Source organism: Hemiscyllium ocellatum, chromosome 4, assembly GCF_020745735.1.
Source record: "Hemiscyllium ocellatum isolate sHemOce1 chromosome 4, sHemOce1.pat.X.cur, whole genome shotgun sequence".
In the NCBI taxonomy this organism is placed as follows: Eukaryota; Metazoa; Chordata; class Chondrichthyes; order Orectolobiformes; family Hemiscylliidae; genus Hemiscyllium; species Hemiscyllium ocellatum.
Window position 1 is genome coordinate 99970208 of NC_083404.1, and position 23314 is coordinate 99993521.

Sequence of the window (23314 nt, forward strand, 5' to 3'; positions counted from 1 at the left end):
CAGCCACTTCCCGCCCCTCAACCCTCGAATCCCAACCCCTCCAACCACAAGGACCTCCCACCCCAACAACCTCCGTATACATCACATCATCCTCTGCCATTTCCACCATCTGCAAACGAACTCCACAACGAGAGATATATTTCCCTTCCCTCCCCTATCTGCTTTCCATAAAGACCACTCCCTCCATGACTTCCTCGTCAGGTCCACGCCCCCCAACAACCCACTCTCCCCTCCCAGCGCCCCTACAGCACGAATTGCAAAACCTGCGCCCACACCTTCCCATCACCTCTGTCCAATGTCCCAAAGGAGCCTTCCACATCCATCAAAGTTTCACCTGCACTTCCACACACATCATTTACTGTATCCGTTGCTCCAAATACAGTATCCTCTACACTGGGGAGACACCATGCCTTCTCGCAGAGCACTTTAAAGAACATCTCTGGGACACACGTACTAACCAATCCCACTATCTCGTGACCGAACACTTCAACTCCCTCTCCTATTCTGCTGAGGACATGCAGGTCCTGGGCCTCCTCCATCGCCACTTCCTTACCACCCTACGCCTGGAGGAAGAACGCCTCATCATGCGCCTCAGGTCCCTCCAATCCCATGACATCAATGTGGATTTCACCAGTTTCCTCATTTCCCTTCCCCCCACCTTACCCTCGTTCCAACCTTCCAGCTCAGCACCGCCCTTATGACCTGTCCTACCTGCCCATCTTCCTTCCCACCTATCCACTTCACCTTCCCTTCCAACCTATCACTATTCCCCTCACCTCCATCCACCTATTGCAATCTGTTACCTTCCCCCCAGTCCCATCCCCCTCCCATTTATCTCACCACCCCCGAGACTCCCAGTCTCATTCCTGATGAAGGGCTTTTGCTCAAAACATTGATTTTCCTTCTCCTCAGATGCTGCTTGACCTGCTGTGCTTTTCCAACACCACATTCTTGACTTTTAACTGGTACAGTGTACTTGGTGTCACCAAAGCCGAAATTTCTTTTGCTTTTTCGGATAAAGGTACCCGCCAGTACCCTTTGAGTAAGTCCAACTGAGAATTACAAGTTGCTTGTCTCACCTTCTCAATGCAGTCATATGAATCAGATTTTGCATTGTCTTTGCAATAGTCCACACATAATCATTGTGTACCATCTGGTTTTGGTACTATTGCAATGTGTGAGCTCCATCAGCTGCAACTCACTTCAATTATAATGTCTTCAAGAATGTGTTCAATCTCTTTTTGAACTTGTGCCAACTTTAAAAGATTAAGTCTGTAACCATATTGCTTAAATTGGAAAAGCAGTTTCCTATTTCTATATCATGTGTAATTAGATTTGTACTTCCCAACTTATTCCTACAAATCTTTCCATGTGATTGTAATAACTCTTTCAGGTCATTTCAATTTTACTCTGAAAGGTAATTCAATATTTGTCACAATTTTTGAGAACTTTCTCAGTGTTGAATTTAATTTCAGGAATGTCAAATTCAGAATTCTTTGAACTTGGTTCTTCACTTTGTATTGTAACCAATAACACATTCTCCTTTTGCTTTCCTTCCCAATCAAAATGCCTTTAGAGGATACTTACATGACACACTTTGTGAGATTTCTTTCTATCTCATGTTTTTATTAAATAATTCAGTTCAGTCAATTTCCTCTCAATTTGATAAGGCCCACTTAACCTTACCTTTTAAGATTCACTGACATTGGTAGTAAAATTAAGAGTTTATCATCACTGACTATTTTTGCTTGTCGACTTCCATTTTCATCACATGCTGTACCAATTTTAATTGCTTTTGCCCAAAATGTCGATTTTCCTGCTCCTCGAATGCTGCCAGATCTGCTGTGTTTTTCCAGCACCACTCTAATTTTGAATCAAATCTCCAGCATCTGCAGTACCCATTTCTGCCTACTTTTAAATACAGTCTAGCCAACTTGCCAGCTGTATTTTTTCTCTCCATAAAATTTGACACATAGTCCACAAATGTGGTCTCTGAACTGAAATTCACCAATTTTCTTTAATTACTTTTAGTGGTCCTCTCACCTCATGCTCAAAAACAAATTCGAATGGACTGAATTTAGTTGATTTGTGAGGTGCATCTCTAATTGCAAAAAATACAAATGGACTTTCTTTATCTCAATTCTCTGAATAGTCTTGATCATAAACCAGCAACATAATTTTTAAAGTTGGATGCCACTGTTCTAATGCTCCCTGCGATTCTGGATGGTATGCACTGGATTTGCATTGTTTTATTCCTGTGCTATCCATAACTTCCTTGAATAATTTTGATGTAAAATTAAGTCCTTGGTCCAATTGCATCTCTGCGGGCAATCTGTAAATGGTAAAAACAAGTGACTAATTCCTCTACAATCCTTTAGCCATGTATTTGTGTAATGGAATGGTCTCTGGAAATCTAGTAGACATGTCCATTATGGTCAACAAATACTGACTCTCACTTTTTGTTTTAAGTAGCGGTCCTAAGCAATCAATTATGACGCTTATCAAAGGTTCCTCAGTTGCGGGAATTGGTATTAAGAGCATTGGTTTTATCACAGCTTGAGGTTTTCCAAATACCTAACACCTATGACATATCAAGCATTAGTCAACCACATCCTTATGCAATCCAGGTCAATAAAAATGTTTTTGTATTTTGGCTTGAGTTTTCCTTATTCCCAAATGACCTCCTAATTCATGTGTTATCCATAACATCTCCTTTCAATATCCTACTGGTAATACAACTTGATGAACTTCTGCCCATTTTTTATCTGCCTGAATATGTGATGGTCTTTGTTTCCTCATCAAGACATTTTTTTAGGATATATTTGAGATAGTGACATTCTGGAGTACACTCAAATTATTTTTCTGTGTATGCTTTTTGATAGAACTGCTTTAGTTTTTTTTACCTTATCTTTATGTTGTAATTCAATTAATTTCTCTGAACTAAAAACATCCAATTAGTACTTGTTTTTTCCTCAACATTTTTTCATCAAACATGGTCTCTGATAATTGTACTTCAACTTCATTATTTTAATTCCTGGATTTCTCTTCCTTTCTGCTCCTCCTGTGGCTTTGTGACCTTGGTACTACACAGTAAGGAATAATTCCACCATATACTTCCTGTAAAACTTCATTTGCCTGAGTTTTCACTGGCTTGTCAATCACAGTAGGGATCACTCTCACCTGTGATTCAGCTGTATCATTACCCAGGATAAGCTACATTCTGGAACCGAGACTTTCTCTTATTACTCCTATCACCATTTCGTTAATTTTCACCAGATTCTCCTTCCGAATTGCACATCTTTTCATCTCCTACCCCATCAAAAACTCAGTTCCTTCCGTATATTTTAAAATTTTAGTTTCTCGACCTACTTATCCTTGTATCCTCACCCAAGCAAATAGATTCGTCTCAATCAACCCCCGATCATGTTGTACATTCTTTATTAGCTTTTTGGTTTCAACTGTGTTACCTTTTACCACTTAAACAACGTTCACTAGCTTATCTTGTTTGTCCATATCTGTCATAGAGTCATAGAGATGTACAGCACAGAAACAGGCCCTTCGGTCCAACTTGTCCATGCCGACCAGATATCCCAACCCAATCTAGTCCCACCTGCCAGCACTGACCCATATCCCTCCAAACCCTTCCTATCCGTATACCCATCCAGATGCCTTTTAAATGTTGCAGTTGTACTAGCCTCCACCACTTCCTCTGGCTACTCATTCCATACATGTACCACCCTTTGCATGAAAAAGTTGCACCTTGGGTCCCTTTTATATCTTGCCCCTCTCAGCCTAATCCTAAGCACTCTAGTTCTGGACTTCTCCACCCCAGGGAAAAGACTTTGTCTATTTATCCTATCCATGCCCCTCATGATTTTATAAACCTCTGTAAGGTAACCCCTCAGCCTCCGACACTCCAGGGATCATTCTCTCCCTGTAGCTCAAATCCTCCATCCCTGACAACATGCTTGTAAATCTTTTCTGAACCCTTTCAAGTTTCTCAACATCCTTCCATTAAAAAGGAGACCAGAACTGCATGCAATATTCCAACAATGGCCTAACCAATGTCCTGTACTCAATACTCTGACCAATAAAAGAAAGCATACCAAATGCCTTCTTCACTATCCTATCTACCTGCGACTCTATTTTCAAGGAGCTATGAACCTGCACTCCAAGGTCTCTTTGTTCAGCAACACTCTCTAGGACCTTACCATTAAGTGTATAAGTCCTGCTAAGGTTTGCTTTCCCAAAATGCAGCACCTCACATTTATCTAAATTAAACTCCATCTGCCACTTCTCAGCCCATTGGCCCATCTGGTCAAGATTCTGTTGTAATCTGAGGTGACCCTCTTTGCTGCCCACTACACCTCCAATTTTGGTGTCATCTGCAAACTGACTAACTATACCTATTATACTCACATCCAAATCATTTATATAAATGATGAAAAGTAATGGAACTAGCACCAATCCTTGTGGCATACTTTTCATGTCGAAACAAATTTCTCATGTGTAAACTGTTCTTCCAAGATGTTCAGAAGTTCTAATATTCTTTGCTATTAGGTAATTATCTTATTCTGTGTTTTAGCCAGCCATAGTTCCATTGGTTGCATTATAGTCTCTCAGCCAGAGGGTCTAACTTCCACTCCAGAGACCAGAGTTTAAAAATCAAGGTTGACAATCCTAGGTTTCTGGATTAGTGATGCTGGAAGAGCACAGCAGTTCAGGCAGCATCCGAGGAACAGTAAAATCGACGTTTCAGGCAAAAGCCCTTCATCAGGAATAAAGGCAGAGAGCCTGAAGCGTAGAGAGATAAGCTAGAGGAGGGTAGGGGTGGGGAGAAAGTAGCATAGAGTACAATAGGTGAGTGGGGGAGTGGAGGGCCCCACCCCCACCCTCCTCTAGCTTATCTCTCCACGCTTCAGGCTCTCTGCCTTCATTCCTGATGAAGGGCTTTTGCCCGAAACATCGATTTTACTGCTCCTCGGATGTTGCCTGAACTGCTGTGCTCTTCCAGCACCACTAATCCAGAATCTGGTTTCCAGCATCTGCAGTCATTGTTTTTACCTAATACTAGGTTTCTTTCATTCTCAACTGGATGTAAAACATCACACAGCTCTACCTTGTGGAATAGTTCAGACTTGGAAGTTCTCCCTCGCTTTCTTGCTAACATAAGCACAGTGACTTAATTTGGTCCACTTTATTACAGTGAAAACACCTGACCATTTTTACTTCTCTTTCCCCATCATGGGGTTCCTTTTTACCTTATGGTAAACCCATCTTTACTGTCGTCAATGAGATCTCCTTTCCTTTCTCTTTTTCCCAATTTCCATCCCTCACAGATTGAAATTGTGTCTGAAGCTGAACTTTGATTTATGAACCAACACATAATCATCTGGCATTTCTGCTGCTATTATCACAGTCTTAACTCTGTGCCCTTCAACATGAGTTCTCACTCTTTCAGGAAGTGACTTTTGAACTTCTTCAAAAAATACTCTTTTTACAAGTGTTAAATGTCTGATTTATTTTCAATGCCCTTATTCACCTATCAAAATTACTTTGTTTAATCCTTTCAAACGCAATGTAGGTTTGACCATGGTTCCTTCTTAGATTCCTAAAATGTTGCCTGAGACTTCTGGTACTAGCTCATATGCACTTACAATGGTACATTTCACCTCACCATAATCCCCAGATACCTTCTCTAATAGTGATGCAAATACCTCACTAGATCTGTAAAGAACAACACAACACAGGAACAGGCCTTTCAACTCTCCAAGTCTGAACCAATACATTTTGCCCTTGCATATTGAAACCATGTTCACCTACAAGATCCGTATCTCTCTATTCCCTTCCTATTCATGTATTGATCCAGGTGCTTCTTGAATGATGCTATTGTGTCTGCTTTCAACACCTACTCTGGCAGTCTGTTGCAGACAATCACCATTCTTTCTGTGAAAAAGCTTGCCTCGCACATCTCTTTTCCATTCCCCCTCACACCTTGAAACTGTGCTCCTAGTAATTGACCCCTCCCAATAATTGAAAAAAGCCTCATACTTTCCACTCTATTCTGGCAAAAAGCTTGTACTTCCAAATGAATCTGTTGGACTATAACCTGGTGTTGTGTGGTTTTTAACTTTGTCCTCCACATCATCACTCTATCCATGCCATTCATAATCTTATAAACCTCTATCAGGTCACCCCTCAATCTCCTGCGTTCCATTGAAACAAACCCAGTCTATCCAACTTTCCTTCATAGCTAAAATCCTGCATACTAGGCAACATCCTGGTAAACTTTTTCTATACCTTGTCCAAAGCATGCACAGCCTTCTGGTAGTATGGTGAACAGAAATGTATGCAATATTCCAAATGTGGCCTAACTGAAGTTCTACAAAACTGGAGCATAACTTGTCTATCTTTATACTCAATGCCCCTTCCGATGAACACAAGCTTGCATTAAATCTATTTTACTACCTTACCTACCTGTGCTGCCATCTTCAGTGATCTGTGGACCTGCACACCCAGATCTCTCTGCATGTCAATCCTCCTAAGGGTTCTGCCATTCACTGTATAATTTCCATCTGTACTTGACCTTCCAAAATGCAACACCTCATATTTGTCTGGATTAAACTCCATCTGCCATTTTTCTGTCCTTGTCTCCAACTGCTGTATCCTCAGACAATCTTCCTCACTATCCGCAACTCCACCAATCTTTGTACCATTCGCAAACTTAGCAAATAGATCAGCTATATATTTCTCCAAATCATTTATGTAGATCATGAACAGCAGAGGTCCCAACACTGATCCTTGTGGAACACTACTAGTCACAACCCTTCATTCCGAAAAGCATCATTCCAATGATACCCGCTGTCTCCTATCACTAAGCCAGTTCTGTATCCATCTTGCCAGCTCACCCCTGATACCATGTGACTTCACTTTTTGTATCAATCTACCACGAGGGACCTTTTCAAAGGCTTTACTGATGTCTATGTAGATAACATCAACTGCTTTTGTCTCATCAATCAACTTTGTCACCTCCTTAAAAAACATGATCAAGTTAGGGAGGCATGACCACCCCAGCACAAAACCATGTTGTTTATCACTAATCAGTCCATTTGCTTCTAAGTGCTAATAGATCTTGTTCCTGAGAATCTTTTCCAATAATTTCCCTAACAGTAATGTGAGGTTCACAGGCCTGTAATTTTCTGGATTATTTCTATAACTCTTTTTAAACAATGGGACAACATTGGCTATCCTTTAGTCTTCTGGGATCACATCTGTGGCCGAAGAAGATATAAAGATGTCCGTCAATGTTCCAGCAATTTATTCTCTTGCCTCCATCAATATTCTGGGAGAGATGCCATTATGACCCTGGGCCTATCTTTTTTAATCATTTTAAGATGCAGAACGCCACTTCCTTCTTAACAGCAACTTGGCTTAGAAGTTCAACACTCCCTTCCTTGAGATCAGCTTCCACAAATTCTTTCTCTTTCATGAATACTGATACAAAGTATTATTCTAAGACCTCACTTATCTCTTTGGGCTCTGCACATACATTCCTTCCTTTGTTCTTGAGTGGGCTAACCCTTTCCGTGGCTACCCTCTTGTTTTTTGTATATGTATAAAAAGCCTTGAGATTCTCCATAATCCTGTTTGCTAATGACTTTTCATGACCCCTTTTAGCCCTTTTAATTCCTTCCTTAAGTTATTTCCAATTTTCCTTATACACTTGAAGGACTTTGTCAGTTCCCAGCCTCCTAAACCTTCCATATGCATCCTTTGTCTTATTTTATTTGTTTAGCCACTTTCTCAAATAAAATGAAATGAAAATGTCTTCTACATCCTTCTCATCAACCTTAAGCAATGCTTGGACACATTTAAACAGATCCCCACTAGGCCTTTGGCTACAATGGGATTGCTCTCTGTCACTGTCTTCATCAGTATTCCTACTTCTTATCCCCACCTCCATCATTTTAAGTTGACTTTGAGTTTTCAGTTCCAACCTCTGAATCTCAAAAGCTCTCTCTTTCTCCCTTTCTTCTGCTCGGCCATCCCTTCCTTTTCTTTTTCCTTTGCTTTTAATCATAATTCAAATGGTTTCATTTTCTTTTCTCTGTCTTTTTGGTCTGCCATTTTTATTTTGTCCCTCGTCATTGCTTCTAATTCAAGCAGCTTCATATTCAATTGAATTTTAGCAATCTCCAATGACTCTGAATGCTGGCAATTGTAAATGCTGTGCTATTGCCACAATTATTATCCCTTTCTCCACACATAGGGGTAAGTCCAACTAAAACTTGTTTGCTAATGCTGAAAGTTTTGCCTTGCTCACTTTGTGTAAAACACACAAAGTGACTTGTCTACACACAGAAATCTCTGAGCGACTGAAAGAGCCATTAATAGACAAGGCACACCCTGTTTAAACCAAGGGCATGTGACATCTGAAATTTAAAAAAGGACCAACATATGCCACTCACTGCCTTTGAATCCAATAATCGTAAACCCAACCTGGAATTACAGATTTTGATCCCAACAAGAGTCCCCAATTTGTTATGGACCAGACCAAACCCCTTCAAACCATATCAAGGAGATCACCCAGACCCTAACATTTTCGTATTTTAAAGGCAAGTGCTAGGCATTGCATTCCAAATGCAATTTGATTGGTCAAACTATCAGACTTGAAGATAAACACACTTTATTCATACACTCTGATTAAAATAAGACATAGGGTCTTGTTTTTATATAATGCTTTTAATGTAATAAAATGCCAAAATGTGCTTCTTGGAAGCATTGTAGGAATGCACAGATACATATGCAATGAAGCGTAAGTTGTGCTACTATTGCGTTCTGATGTACATTACCTTCTGGTTGCTGTTTGAAAACACCCACAGTGGAAGACAACTCTGGACTGCTAATGCTTAACCAAGTGAATGGCTTGGGTGGAAAGATGGCATTAGTGCCAGGGATCCTAGGATATCCCAGTGGTGGCAAGAATTTCTGCCCATCATGAATGACAGCCTAGGACAAGTGAGGTACCATAGGGATATGGTTAATAAGTTTAGGTTGTGATAATAGTGTGTGAAAACTTGCTTGGCACATCAAACAGAAACTTTTTGAAACTTGAGAAAAATCACTGCCGATTTCTGATAAAACTCAACCCAAAACATATCTGAACAGATGATTAAAGGTTAAATGAGAGGGCAAAGAAAAAGGGCATATGGAATGTAATGCTGAAAAATGTGGTTATCTACTTTGGCTATCGTGCAAACGAACTTTGATGTCATTATGCACAAATCATAAAAGGTCTGCATGCAAGTACAGAAAGTAGCTAATAGGCAAAGGAAGTATTCACCTTTATTGAAAAGAGGATGGAGTTTAAAAGTTGATAAATCGAGCTACAGCTATATAGGGCATTGGGTTAGATCTCATCTAAAGTACTGTGTATTATTCTGATCACTTCAGTTAAGGTGAGATATATTGAAATTGGAGGCATTTCACACAAGATTGCCTAGGCTGTTTCCTGGGATGGAGGAGTTGTCCTATGAGGAAAGAATCTGCAGATTGTCCTAAATATATTGGAATTTAGAAGAATTAGAACTTACCATAATAATGAAAAATAAGATTCTGCAGTGCCTTGACAGGGTAGGTGCGAAATAAATGTTTTGTTTCATGGCGAATCTTGAATAAAGGCGCAGTGTTTAAAATTAGGGGTTCTCCCATTTATGATTGAGATGAGGAGGATTTTTTTTTCTCTAAGAAGGTCATCAGTGTTTGGAATTCTCTTTGCAGTGTGCAGTGGAGGCTGGGTCATTGTACAGGCTGTCTTAAATTATTGATCAACAAGTGAACCAAGTTTTATGGAGAGAGCCATAATTATACTCTGGTGGAACAGCTCAAAGAACTGAATGTCCTAATCTCGCTCCTATTTCTTAAAACTTTCTTGAGGCCATTGATATTGGTCAATTAGCACATACCTATTCCCAAAATTCTGATTGTCCTCATCAAACACAACCGTTGGCATCTAAATTTGCTACTTAGGTTTTTAAGGAATGAGCGATTAGCTTGAAATAAACTTTGGATGCTTTATTTGATTTTTTTTCCCTTATGTCCAACAGATATCCTTTTCAGTTGAATATGAAATGGACTTGTCATCAGCTTATCAGAATACAGAGGTAGGTTTCTGTTTGAAAGAATTATTCTGTTATTTCAACTAAAGATTCGCCTTAGTAACCAACAGTTTGTTCTTGTCACTGAAACTTTAATCATGATAATCACAGTTGTTTATGGTTCACAACGAACCTTAACAATAATTAACTTCAAGGTGTTCAAAGTGAAGGTAATTGAAGTAATATAAAATCTGAAAGCGGAACAGAATGAGACATGACCTTTACAGTACAAGTGAGCTACAAGTTTGCCCAACAGATTCAAAGATCAGATTACCATTATAATCAGAGTTTGAGATTAAAACAGAGCGTACTGGAGAAACTCAGCTGGACTGTCAGAAAGACCGAATTAACTCTCCAAGTTTAATATAATTCACCTTCAGAGCCCACAGATGCTGTCAGATAGGCAACTCAGCCATCAGGATTCACTCTGTTTGCTTCAGAAAACATGTGAATCTCTCTCATTATACTGTCCGCTGCTACCATTACATTCTTCTTTGCACCACACCCCCCTCCCCTTAATGACTTCAGGTACCACAAAGCCACTATCAGAGCTAAATATGTCCTACACACAAAAAAACAGGATAAATCCAACCAGGCCAATTACTGACATGCCTGACTCTCGATCATCAGTGATGTGATGAAAGATGTTATCAACAGTGCTATTAAACAGCACCTGCTTAGCAACAACCTGCTCATTTACTCCTAGTTTAGATTCCGCTGAAATCGCTCAGATCCTGACCTCATTACAGCCTTGGTTCAAAGGTGGACAAAAGAGCTAAATTCCATAGATGAGGCGGCGGTGACCGTCCTTGACATCAAGGCTGCATTTAACCGAGTGTGGCATCAAGGAGCACTAGCAAAACTGAAATCACTGGGTAAAAGCAAATTACTGCGGATTTGAAATCACTGGGACTAAGGAGACAAATTCTCTTCTATTTGGAGTCATACCTGATGCATAAGAAGATGGTTGTAGTTTTTGGAAGTATGCCATCTCAACTCCAGGTCATCTCTGCAGGAGTTTCTCAGATTAATTCCTATGAGTTCCTAGGAACTAAGGCCATCATAAGGTCAGAAGGGATTTTGATGATGATTGCATATTGTTCAGCACCATTCAAGACTCCTTAGATACTGAAGCATTCCATGTTCAAATGCAACAAAATCTGGACAATATCCAGGTTTGAGCTGACAAGTGGCAACTAACATTATGCCACACAAATGCCAGGCAATAACCATCTCCAATAAGAGACAATCTAACCATCTCAACTTGACATTCAATGGTGTTACCATCACTCTCAACATCCTGGGGATTACTATTGACCGGAAAATCAACTGGACTCACCATATAAATACAGTCACTACAAGAACAGGTTAGAGGCTAGGAATACGGCAGTGACTTATTCACCTCCTGACTCCCAAAGGTTTGTCCACCATCTACACGGCACAAGTCATAAATGCGGTAGATTACTCACTATTGCCTGGATGAGTGCAACTCTAACAACACTGAAGAAGCTTGACACCAACCAGGACAAAGCAGCCTGCTTGATTGGCACTACATCCACAAGTAGCACTGCTGCCTCACAGCGCTAGAGACCTAGGTTCAATTCCCGCCTCAGGCGACTGACTGTGTGGAGTTTGCACGTTCTCCCCATGTCTGCGTGGGTTTCCTCCGGGTGTTCCGGTTTCCTCCCACAGTCCAAAGATGTGCGGGTCAGGTGATTTGGCCGTGCTAAATTGCCCGTAGTGTTAGGTAAGTGTAGGGGTATGGGCGGGTTGCGCTTCGGCGGGTCGGTGAGGACTTGTTGGGCCGAAGGGCCTGTTTCTACACTGTAAGTAATCTAATCTAATCTAATCTAAGTATTGCACTCCCTCCACCATCGATGAGCAGCACTCAGCAAATATCCTTAGACAGCATTTTCCAAGTCCACGATCACGACCAAATACAAAGGCAGCAGATACCTGAAAACAACGGTAGGTTTCCCTCCATTCCACTTACCATCCTCATTTAGAAATATATGACTGTTCCTTCAGTGTTGTTGGGTCAAAATCATGGAATTTCTTCTCTAAGGACATTGTGGATGGCAGCGGATTATGAAGGCAGATCACCACCGCATCTCAAGGGCAACTATGGACGGGCAATAAATTCTGACCAACTATTGACAGCTATATCCCACGAGTGAATATATAAATAAAAAGTTGGTTCATGCACCCTGCAGCCTTCCCTCTCGTCCAAACAAGGTGGACAATTGCAAAGGCTGAGGCTCCTACCCTGTGGCTTCCTGTACCTGTCTCACTTGAAGTTACACCCTCCTATCCCTAACAACTGGCCAAATCAAATTGCTATGTTTGATTTTCATTTCACCATTCATTCCACAAGTAAAGAAATAACCACAAAGACCAGTGGTGTCGTGCCATTCATGCTTGTGGAAGAGTTCTTTGATCTCTCTGCAGATATGCACAGTGCTGCTGGGGCACCTGCCAGTAATATATTGAATCTTCTTTGCTACTTCTCCATCGATATGAAGTTTCTGAAAACCTCAAAGGATAGCATCTGTGTCTGCTGAGTAGGGCTTGGCAGATTTTGCAGTACTCCACATAATATCCAATTCCAACTCTCTCCGTAAGCAGCATTTGCACACTTTAATGTGTGAGTCATCAAGCGAACACCCAACAATGATGCTGTCAGCAAGTTAACAAGAATGCACAAAACAAAGAACTGTAGTTGCTGGAGATCTGAAACAAACAAAACAGAAAGTTCTGGAAAAATTGACAGGTCTGACAGCGTCTGTGGAAAGAAAGATACAGTTCTTGTTCCAAGTCCAGTGACCTTTGTCAAAACTGAAAGCAGCTGGAAAATGTCGGTATTTATGCTGATGATGAGGAGGAGGAATGATATGGATAGTTGAAGACAGTGTCCAGAGAATGAAAGAAAGGGAAGCAGACAAAGGGATTGTTGATGGTAAGCCAGGGAAGAAGGGAAGCTGAATAGCTGCTTTGAGTGGCTGAAAATGGGTTGGCTGTGCTTGACATCCTCAGACCCTTTAAGGACTTCATTGCTTCTAATCTGATGATTGCACCTCGCTCAGTTAGGCCTCAAACATACCACTTCTTTCTCAATCGAAGATTCCCCAATACCATGGCCACCAACCTGGGGCCTCAGCTATGTCCAGCCATCTCCCACACTTCTGCTGTCACCCCTTTCCTTCCCTCCCACAACAATGCTAGAGTACCTCTTGTCCTCACTTTCTACCCCATGAGCTTCCACATCCAAAGGATCTTAAGCTGCCATCTCCAGCAGGAAGCCATCACCAAACAGATATTCTCCTCCTCTTCCTTGCCAGCATTCCACAGGAACTGTTCCTTCCAGGACCACCCTGGTCCATTCTCGACCACTTCTAATACCTCCCAACACCCCATGGCATCTTCCCATGAAATCATAGAAGGTGTAATACTTCCCCATTTACCTTGTCCCTCCTCACTATCCAAGACCCCATACATAACTTGCAGGTGAACCATTGATTTTCCTGCATTTCATCCAACCTCGTCTACCATATTCACTGTTCTCAATACAGTCTCCCATGCACCAGGGAGGTAAAATACAGGCTGGATGGCTGCTGTGAAGAACTCATATGCTCTACCAGTAAAAATGACTCTGAGCTTCTAGTTGCTTTCCACTTCATGGCCCTTCACGTTCCTATGCCAATATTTCTGTCTCACACCTGCTGAAGTGCTTCAGTGAGGCTCAACACAAGGTGGAAGAACAACAACTCATCTTTCACTCAGACACCTTACAGCCTCAGGACTCAATATTGAGTTTAACAATTTTAGATGATGAATACATCCCACCTTATTCATAACTTACCCCCTTTTCCGTCCCCACAAACACATATCTCCAGGGCCTGTCCTGTCCTTGTTCCCAGCACAGCCAACACATTTTCAACCACTCGTGGTCCGCATTATCACCTGTTCAGCATTTATTCTTCCCTGATTTACAATTCACTTGATTACTTCATTTTTTTCTTTCTTTGGGCACCATCTCCATTTATTCAGCTCAGTTATCAACAAAAATACCACCATTTCCTAACTGCTTTCAATTCTGACAAAGAGTCACTGGACTCAAAATGTTAACTCTGTTCTTCCCTCGACAGATAGAAAAGTGCTCTGGTCTGCAACTGTTAAGTTTGTTAAAACTCCACAAATGTCCAATGGATCTTTCTCTTCGGCTTCCAGTTGAGAGATAACAAGAGGGTGCTATGGACCAGGCCAGACTCCCTCAAAACATTTCAAGAAAGTAGCCTGGACCCGAACTTTACTAGTTGTTTTAAGCAGGTGTACAGTGGATATTCCAGGAGTGATGCAGCTGGCCCAACCATTTAGTTTTAAACAAAACAGAATTTTTTGCAAGATTACCAAATGTAACACAAAAGAAAGAGAACCAAATAGAGAATAACTTAATCTATAGAGTCATAGAGATGTACAGCGCAGAAACAGATCCTTTGGTCCAACTCATCCATGCCAATCAGATATCATCACCTAATTTAGTCCCATTAGCATCTGGGCCATATCCCTCAAAACCCTTCTCATTCACATACCCATCCAGATACTTTTTAAAAGTTGTAATTCTGAAAACCCAACAGATTATCCCAGTTTAATAATGCTGTTCCAAATCCCTGCAACTAAAGGTAAAATTAAACACAGGGTTTTAAAGGAGAGATGTCAGAGAAATTCCACATAGAACACCCTCCATGTAGCTGTTTCTTTGACTAGTTGCCTCAAAACTGAGTGCCTGCTTTCTCTGAGCAGCCAGACTGCTAAAACCAATCCAGAGAAAAGCTGAACTGGGAGAACTGGCCACTCCCTTCTCATTGTGCAAGTGTTTAATTTTAAACTTGAAAGCCTTTTTCTTGAGGCAGTAAATGTTAGCTATAATCATCTTGGCCCTAAAACCTAACCAAACTAGACCTCTCAGCAACTCTGCCTCGTACAACACTTTTGAAAAAAACCAAGGACAACATACCTTTTTAAAGAAACAGTGTCATCACAAGAGCCAGCTCCAGCTCCCTGATTCATGAAACATGCTTTCTTTTCTAAAGAGAGAAAGAATAGACATTTACGAGAAAGTAATGGCATGAATTGAATAAATGAATGAAAGAATGAACAAATGAGATAGATGCTCCTGATAGATAAGTTGATTTGAGGAGTGACATACTGGAGTAAGCTTGAAAAGGCACACTGCTGGGGTCATTCATATTAGACTGTAAGTGAATGTATCTCTGCATTTCTGCTTTTAGATTTTAATCAAGGAGCAATGCACCAGAGTCCTGCTGCAGACCACATGTATAGCATCCAACCATGCCTCTCGCTTTCCCTAGTTCACCTCTTGCTTCCATCAGTAGGAAGCAATAGCTCCTTATGCACCCTTATAGCCCCAGCATCACAATCAAGGTGGAGTCACTAAAAGCAAGGCACAACCTTTGAAATGTGTACTACACTTCTTCAGATTTCCTTTTATACTGGAGTTGACTGAATCAGGTTATCAATATACTCCCCCAAACAAATTTGGTTGCAAAACCAAGAAATAAAATGGTAACAAAATGATTAACTTATAAAGTCACTGATAGATGGACTCCAACTACTCCTTGGCAACAGGGAAATGGAATCCTGACATGAGAGAGAAGAGAGGCTGAGATAGAATTAGAAGACAATAGTGACTGAGATTGGAAGGAAAAGGAAACAGAGTAGGTAAGAAAAGAATAAGTTTAGCAAGGGTAAATGGAATATATTTAGATGCAAGGAACCTGAGGAATAATATAGATGAGCTGGGGGTACAGTTAGGCACATTTGACTTTGATTTTATAGCTATGCCTGAAACTTGCTGAAAGATGTCAGTAATGGCAGTCCAGCATTCCTGATTTGTAGTATATTTAAGTGAGATAGAGAGGGGGATAAAAGAGGACAGTGAGGAGGGAATGTATCTTGGAAGAATCATCAAATTTTGCCATATAGTTAGAAGAAACACACAAAGGGCAAACACACTTGTGGGTGTTTATATTGGCCTCCAGTCAGGGACATAGAGGGATGAAGCATGTAATCAAATTTCAGAAAACGGTAAGAATATTAAAGCAGTAATATGAAGGGATTTTAACCACCCAAATATTCACTAAGATAGTTCTAATGTGCAAGGTAGGGAATGGACAAAATTCTTAAATCAAATCCAGAAGTACCTTTTTTAGCCAGTGTGTAGAAATCTCAAAAGGACAGGGGGCAGTTTTCAACCTAATATTCAGAAATGAGCCCAGACAGGTTGAGAGCATATCCATAGTGAAGAAATCTGGAGTTTGTGGCTATAACTTGGTTATATTTAGGATAGTTACAGAAAAGGATAAGTATGGGCTATGAATGAATGTTCTAAACTGGAAAATGCTGATTTGACTAAGTTAAGTTAACAATAACTTAAGATCCATGGGTGACATGACAAATTGGATCCAAAATTGACTTAATGGTAGAAAACAAAGAATGGTAATAGAGGCGGTTTGCATGACTGGAAACTGGTGTCTAGTGGCATTCTACATGGATCAGTGCTGGATGCTTTATTGTTCTGTGTGGGGGAATGATAAGCAAGTTTGTGGATGACATGAAGATCGGCTGGGTAATTAACAGATCGAAAGAAGGTCTTAGGAATTTGTTAGATGAACAAAGAAGTGTGACTTGGAATTTAACCCTGAAATGTGTGAGGTGATGCACTTTGGAAGAAGTAGCAAGATAAGGGCATACTTAGTTAATGGTGGGACCTAGAAAACTCAGAGGAACTGAAGGATCTTAGGGTGCTTGTTCACAGATCTGTGAAGTGTAGGGTAGCTAAGGAAGTTTATTAGACACTTGCCTTTACCAGTTATGACAGATTATAAGAGCAGAGAGGTTATGTTGGAACTAAACAAACCTTTGGTGAGGCGAGAGTTGGAGTACAGTTCTGGTTACCACAGTATAGGAAGGCTTTGGTTGTATTGGAGGGAATGCAGAAGAGGTTCACCAGGATGTTGTTTGAGGTGAATTTTTTAGCTACAAATAGAGGCTGGATAAACTCAGGTTGTTTTGTTTGGAGCAGAGAGAACTGAAAGGGGACCTGATAGAAGTGTATAAAATTATGAGGGGCATGGAAAGGGTGGATAAAAAGCAGCTTTTTCCTTTAGTTGCAGAATCATTAACAAGGGGGCATAATCTTAAAGTGAAAGACAGCAGGTTTAGAAGTGTTTTGAAGATTGTATTTTCACCCAGAGAGTGGTGGGAATCTTTAACGCACTGCCTGGGAGGGTGGTTGAGGAGGGTTACCTCATAACCTTTAAAATGTACTTGGATGAGCGCATGAAATGTGATCCCATTCAAGGCTATGGTCATAATGCTGGACTTGTGCAGATTATAGAATAGTTTTAATGGTGCAGACTCGATGGATCAAAGATTCTCTTTTGTTTGGTATGATTCTGCAATTTGGCCCAGAGTAGCCTGGGAGCAGCCATTTGCAGATAAAACTGTCAGAGCAATGGGAGGCATTCCAGAACGAAGTAATGAGAGTACAGGCAAATATGTTCCAGTAAAGACAAAGGGTGAGACTAGGACCATGGACTCCTGGGTGTCAAGGGTCCTTAACGTTAGGATTATGTTAAAAAAAAGATTCTTTTGGCAGATATTGACAGCTCAATCTTGCAGACTCCTAGGAGAAATGCAGGGGTGATCCACTGTGGTTGTTTTCCTTAGAGCCTTGAAGTTTGAGAGGAGACTTGATAGAGGTGTATAAGATTATGAGGAGCAGAGATAGGGTGAATAGGAAGCATTTTCTCCATTAGTAGAGGGGTGAATAAACAGGGATCGTAGATTTAAGGCAGGGCACTAAACAGAGGAGTTGAAGCAAATTTTTTTTCGCTCGAGTGTGGACTGTGTCTGAAACTCATATCTTGAAAGAGTGGTTGAGTCAGAAATTCTTGTAACATTTCAGCAGTACTTGGATATTCACTTGCATTGACATAGCCTGCAGGACTATGGGCTAAATGCTAGAAAATGGAATTAATGCAGTCAGATCTTTGTTCACCAGCACGGAAACAGTGGACCAAATTACATTCTTCTGTGCTATAATCGTCTATGTATGTGTGAGACTTACAATCAACCATTTTTAATCTTTGGACATGATGATTACAGTTTTTCCCTTGTATCATTCTGAAATAGTTGCAAGAGACTAAGTTCAAGAAGATACAAATCTGTATAGACTTTATCTTATGAATGACTTGTCAGTGTCTCTTTCACAACCTGATTCATAATACCTTATTCGTTATTTCTTATTTGATCCATCTGTACATGACTTTTGAAAAGTATGTTAGGTGCTGGTAATGTTTCAAAGTTTTTTAAGCTTTGTTTGCTGCATACAGTAAATTACATTTATGATGATTTGAGAAAATTATCACAATTATTTTTTAATTCACTCATGGGATATGAATGACACTGGCTGGGCCAGTATTTATTATACATCCCTAGTTGCCCTTGAGAAGGTGGTCATGAGCTGCTTCTGCAGTGTTTGTGCTGTTGGTCCATCACCAGTTCATTAAGGATCATCCATGATTTTAATGCAGCATCAGTGAAGGAACAGTGACTTTTTCTTTACGTATCTGGATGGTGGGTGGCTTGAAATGAAGTTTGCAGGTGGTGGTATTCCCATGTATTTATTTTTCCTCTCCTTCTAGATAGTAGTATTTGTGGTTTTGGAAGATGCTAATGAAGGAGATTTGGCAAATTTCTGCAGTGCATCTTGTACACCGTGCTGCTTCCATGTGTCAGCAGTGAAAAGAGTGAATGTTAGTGGGCGCAGTGCCAATAAAGCTTTGTCCTGGCTAATGTAAACATTCTTGAATATTGTTGGAGCTGCACTAATCAAGGCAAATGGAGAATATTTCATCACACTCCTGATTTGTGCCTTGTAGATAGTATAAAGGCTTTGAGGAATCAGGAGGTGAGTTGCTCACAGGATTCTTTGTCTCTTACATACTCTTGCAGCCACAGTACTGTATATGATTAGTCCAGTTTAACTCCTAGTCGATGGTAACCCCCAGGATGTTAGTAGTGGGGGATTCACTGATGGTTATGTCTTTGAATGTTAAAAGGTGATGTTTAGATTCTTTTTGGTTGGAGATGGCATTGTCTGGCATTTGTGCAGTGTGAATGTTATTTGCCACTTTTCAGCCCAAGATTGTCCAGGTCTTGCTATATTTGGACTTGGAACTGTTTCAGTACCTAAAGAGTCATGATGCTGAACATTATGCAGTCATCAACAACGTGCCCACTTCTGACCTTATGGTGAAGGAAAAGCCATTGATGAAGCAGCTGGAGATGGTTCAGTCTAGAACATTACTTTGATGGTTTTCTGCAGAGATGTCCTGGAGCTGAGATGACTGACCTCCAACAACCATATTAATAAGTCACTGTTGATGGAACAGGTAAATATAATTATGAGAAGAATTATTTTGCAATATTTATTCTTCAGTTACTCAATTGAAATTGGTATGATACTGATACTGTTTTCAAGTAGGTTTTTCTTTGCTTTAACATCACTGGCTCTAAGGTCTCACCTATGCACTTCCAATTTAACTGCTTACCAATACACATTTATACAGTTTTTTAAAATGTGTTATAGAAGGAGTGTTTAGAGAAGATTGCCATAATGCCAGAATCAGTTGTCAAATGGTTTTTGTTGGCTGCCCATAACCACTGATCAAATTATCTGAATAAAAAAGTTATTTACAAAATGCATATGTATGTATTAGGCTTGAGGGTCAATACATTTACATTTAAGTAAAATAGACCTTTTGGAAGCATTTTGGAAATTCTTTGGTAACTATGGTAATCAGCAGGACGACCTGTCTTTCCTACCACCCATCCAAAATAAAATCTCAGTTTGAGAATTAAAGGGGTAAATTAGAACATAGAACATAGAATAATACAGCACAGAACAGGCCCTTCGGCCCACGATGTTATGCCGAACATTTGTCCTCGCTTAAGCACCTATCCATGTATCTATCCAATTGCTGCTTAAAGGTCACCAATGATTCTGACTCTGCCACTCCCACAGGCAGCGCATTCCATGCCCCCACCACTCTCTGGGTAAAGAACCTACCCCTGACATCCCCCCTATACCTTCCACCCTTCACCTTAAATTTATGTTCCCTTGTAATACTCTGTTGTACCCAGGGAAGAAGTCTCTGTCACCCCTCATCCTTCGCCATTCCAATGAGAAAAGGTCTAGCACTCTCAACTTATCCTCATATGACCTATTCTCCATTCCAGGCAACATCCTGGTAAATCTCCTCTGCACCCTCTCCAAAGCTTCCACATCTTTCCTAAAATGAGGCGACCAGAACTGCACACAATACTCCAAATGTGGCCTTACCAAGGTCCTGTACAGCTGCAACATCACCTCACGACCCTTGAATTCAATCCCTCTGCTAATGAACGCTAATACACCATAGGCTTTCTTATAAGCTCTATCTACCTAAGTGGTAACTTTCAAAGAGCTAGAACATAGACCCCAAGATCCCTCTGCTCCTCCACCTTACTAAGAACCCTACCGTTAACCCTGTATTCCGCATTCTTATTTGTCCTTCCAAAATGGACAACCTCACACTTGACAGGATTGAACTCCACCTGCCACTCCTCAGCCCAGCTCTGCATCATATCTAAGTCCCTTTGCAGCCGACAACAGCCTTCCTCACTATCCACAACTCCACCAATCTTCGTATCATCTGCAAATTTACTGACCCACCCTTCAACTCCTTCTTCCAAGTCATTAATAAAAAAAGATTCTTGCGATGCCATCCACTTTTCTTTTATGAAACATTTGTTAAGAGTGCTGCATTTATATAAAAAACTAATGTACTTATTAGGTTGACTTAAAAGAGATTCTGTTTGAGTAGCTGATTAATTAATTAGGTAAAAACAAGGACTGCAGATGCTGGAAACCAGATTCTAGATTAGAGTGGTGCTGGAAAAGCACAACAGTTCAGGCAGCATCCGAGGAGCAGGAAAATCAACGTTTTGGGCAAAAACCCTTCATCAGGAGGGCCTGCTCTGATTAATTAAGTAGTAAATTCAAGGACCTTTTCTGTTATCCAGCTTCGCTTGAACAACATATTTAGTAGACTTGATTAGGTCATCTGAAATTGACAGGGAGATAAAGCGGAACAAGGAGGGGACTTTACACATGGGAAAGGAGGAACTCACTTGCATAACTACAGTAATGCAAAATCCAGATTCTGCAAGTTGGCCCTATCTACTCTCATAATCAGTGATAAAAATATGTTGACAAAGTGCAAATGTTGGAGTTGGGGGTTGAGGGTCAAGGAGAGGTGTGTGAGTGGATGATATAAAGTAAAAGACAAGAAAAACTTTTATAAACTGAATTCATTGTTCTTTGGTTCCTTTTTCTCCTGCTTTAGATCGCATTGGGTTTCCTGTGTGGCTTATCAGTGATATGCTCTGTTTTGAAGACAGCCAGTTGGAGAAGACGAGTTGGATATCAAATGATTGACGTTCCAGTAAGTGTGCATTTAAGAAGTTTTTTTTTATTATTGTGTACCTCTTATGGGAGAACCTAGTAGAATTTGGAGAACTTGTGCATATAACCATCCTAAATTTCTAATATGTATTTGGGGCATGAACTTACGAGAGCTCAAGTCTGGGACGTTACTTTTAAAATGATTTTTTTTATTATCTTCATCAATTCAGTTGATATTTTGTTTTCTCCTTTAGTGTTCCTGATGCCATGTATCATTCCCGAACTGAGAGGGTGGCATACAAATCAATAACGTCTTTGCATAAATACTTAGTGGCTTGTGGATTCCTTATTATTTGTGATATTCATTTGGTGTAAATGAGAAAGTAGGGGGGATGATAAATCAGTTTGCGGCCAGGAGGTTGACAGTGAGGAAGGAGGTGTTAGGTTACAGGAAGATAGAAACCAATTGGTTAAATGGGCAGATCATTATCAGATGGAAATTAACTCTGATAAGTATGAGATGACACACTTTGGAAGAAGGAGCAAAACAAGGGAGTACTCAATGGTTGGCTGGACACTAGGAAACTCAGAAGAAAAGGGGAATCTTGGGGTGCTTGTCAACAAATCCCTGACGGTCACTGGAGCATAGAAGGTTGATGGGTGACCTTATAGGGGTTTATAAGGTCATAAGGGGTTGAGATAAGGTGAATAGCAGAGGTATTTTCCCTAGGTTTGGGAAGTTTAAATTAGAGGACATAATGTTAAGATGAAAGGAGAAAGATTTAAGAAGAATCAGAGGGGCAACATTTTCACACATTGGATGGTTTGTGTTGTAGAATGAACTGCAAGAAGAAGTAGTAGATGCAGATACAGTTACAATATTTGAAAGACATTTGGACGGATACATGGATAGGAAAGGTTTAGAGAGATATTGGCCAAATGCAGGCAAATAGGACTAGTGTAGTTTTGAAATGTTGATTGGCATGGACTAGTTGGACTGAAAGGTCTGTTTCTGTGCCGTATGATTCTATAATTCTATGACAGGTTAATTATGGAAGGCCTATGGGATGCTTACCTTTATCAGTCACAGCATAGATTATAAGAGCACTGAGGTCATGTTGGAGCTGTACAGAATCTTGGTTAGGCCACAGTTTTGATCACCACACTATAGGAAGGGTGTGATTGCAAAGGAGATTCACCAAAATGTTGCCTGAAGTGGAGCATTTCAGCAATGGAGAGAGGCTGAATAAGATCAGGTTACTGTATTTGGAGTAGAAATGTTTGTGGGGAAACCTGATGGAGGTGTATAAGATTATAGGGAGAATGGACAGAGTAAATAAAAAGAAGCTTTTCACCTGAATCAAAAGGTCAGTAAGAAGAGGGCATAATTTTAAAGTGAAAGGCAAGAAATATTGAGGGGATTCAAGAAAACACTTTTCACCCAGAAATTGGTGATGGTCTGGAAATTACTGACTGGGAGGGTAGTTGATGCAGAATCCTCACAACTTTAAAAAGTACTTGCATGAGTACAGGAAACGTCAAAATATTCAAGGCAAAGTGCCGAGTGCAGGAAAGTGGGACGAGTGTAGGTAGTTCTTTTTTTTTGATGTCACTGGGGGCGGAAGTT

At 40.5% G+C, this 23314-nt stretch overlaps 1 protein-coding gene across 1 annotated transcript in view; it reads left to right on the forward strand.

Moving 5' to 3' along the window:
• Positions 1-23314, forward strand: part of tmem67 (transmembrane protein 67) — a 171691-nt gene that overhangs the window by 83738 nt on the left and 64639 nt on the right. Inside the window, exons 14-15 of the mRNA XM_060824041.1 lie at positions 10107-10163; positions 21629-21727. Of these exons, the coding sequence (XP_060680024.1) occupies positions 10107-10163; positions 21629-21727 (156 nt within the window). The remainder of the gene's footprint in view (positions 1-10106; positions 10164-21628; positions 21728-23314) is intronic.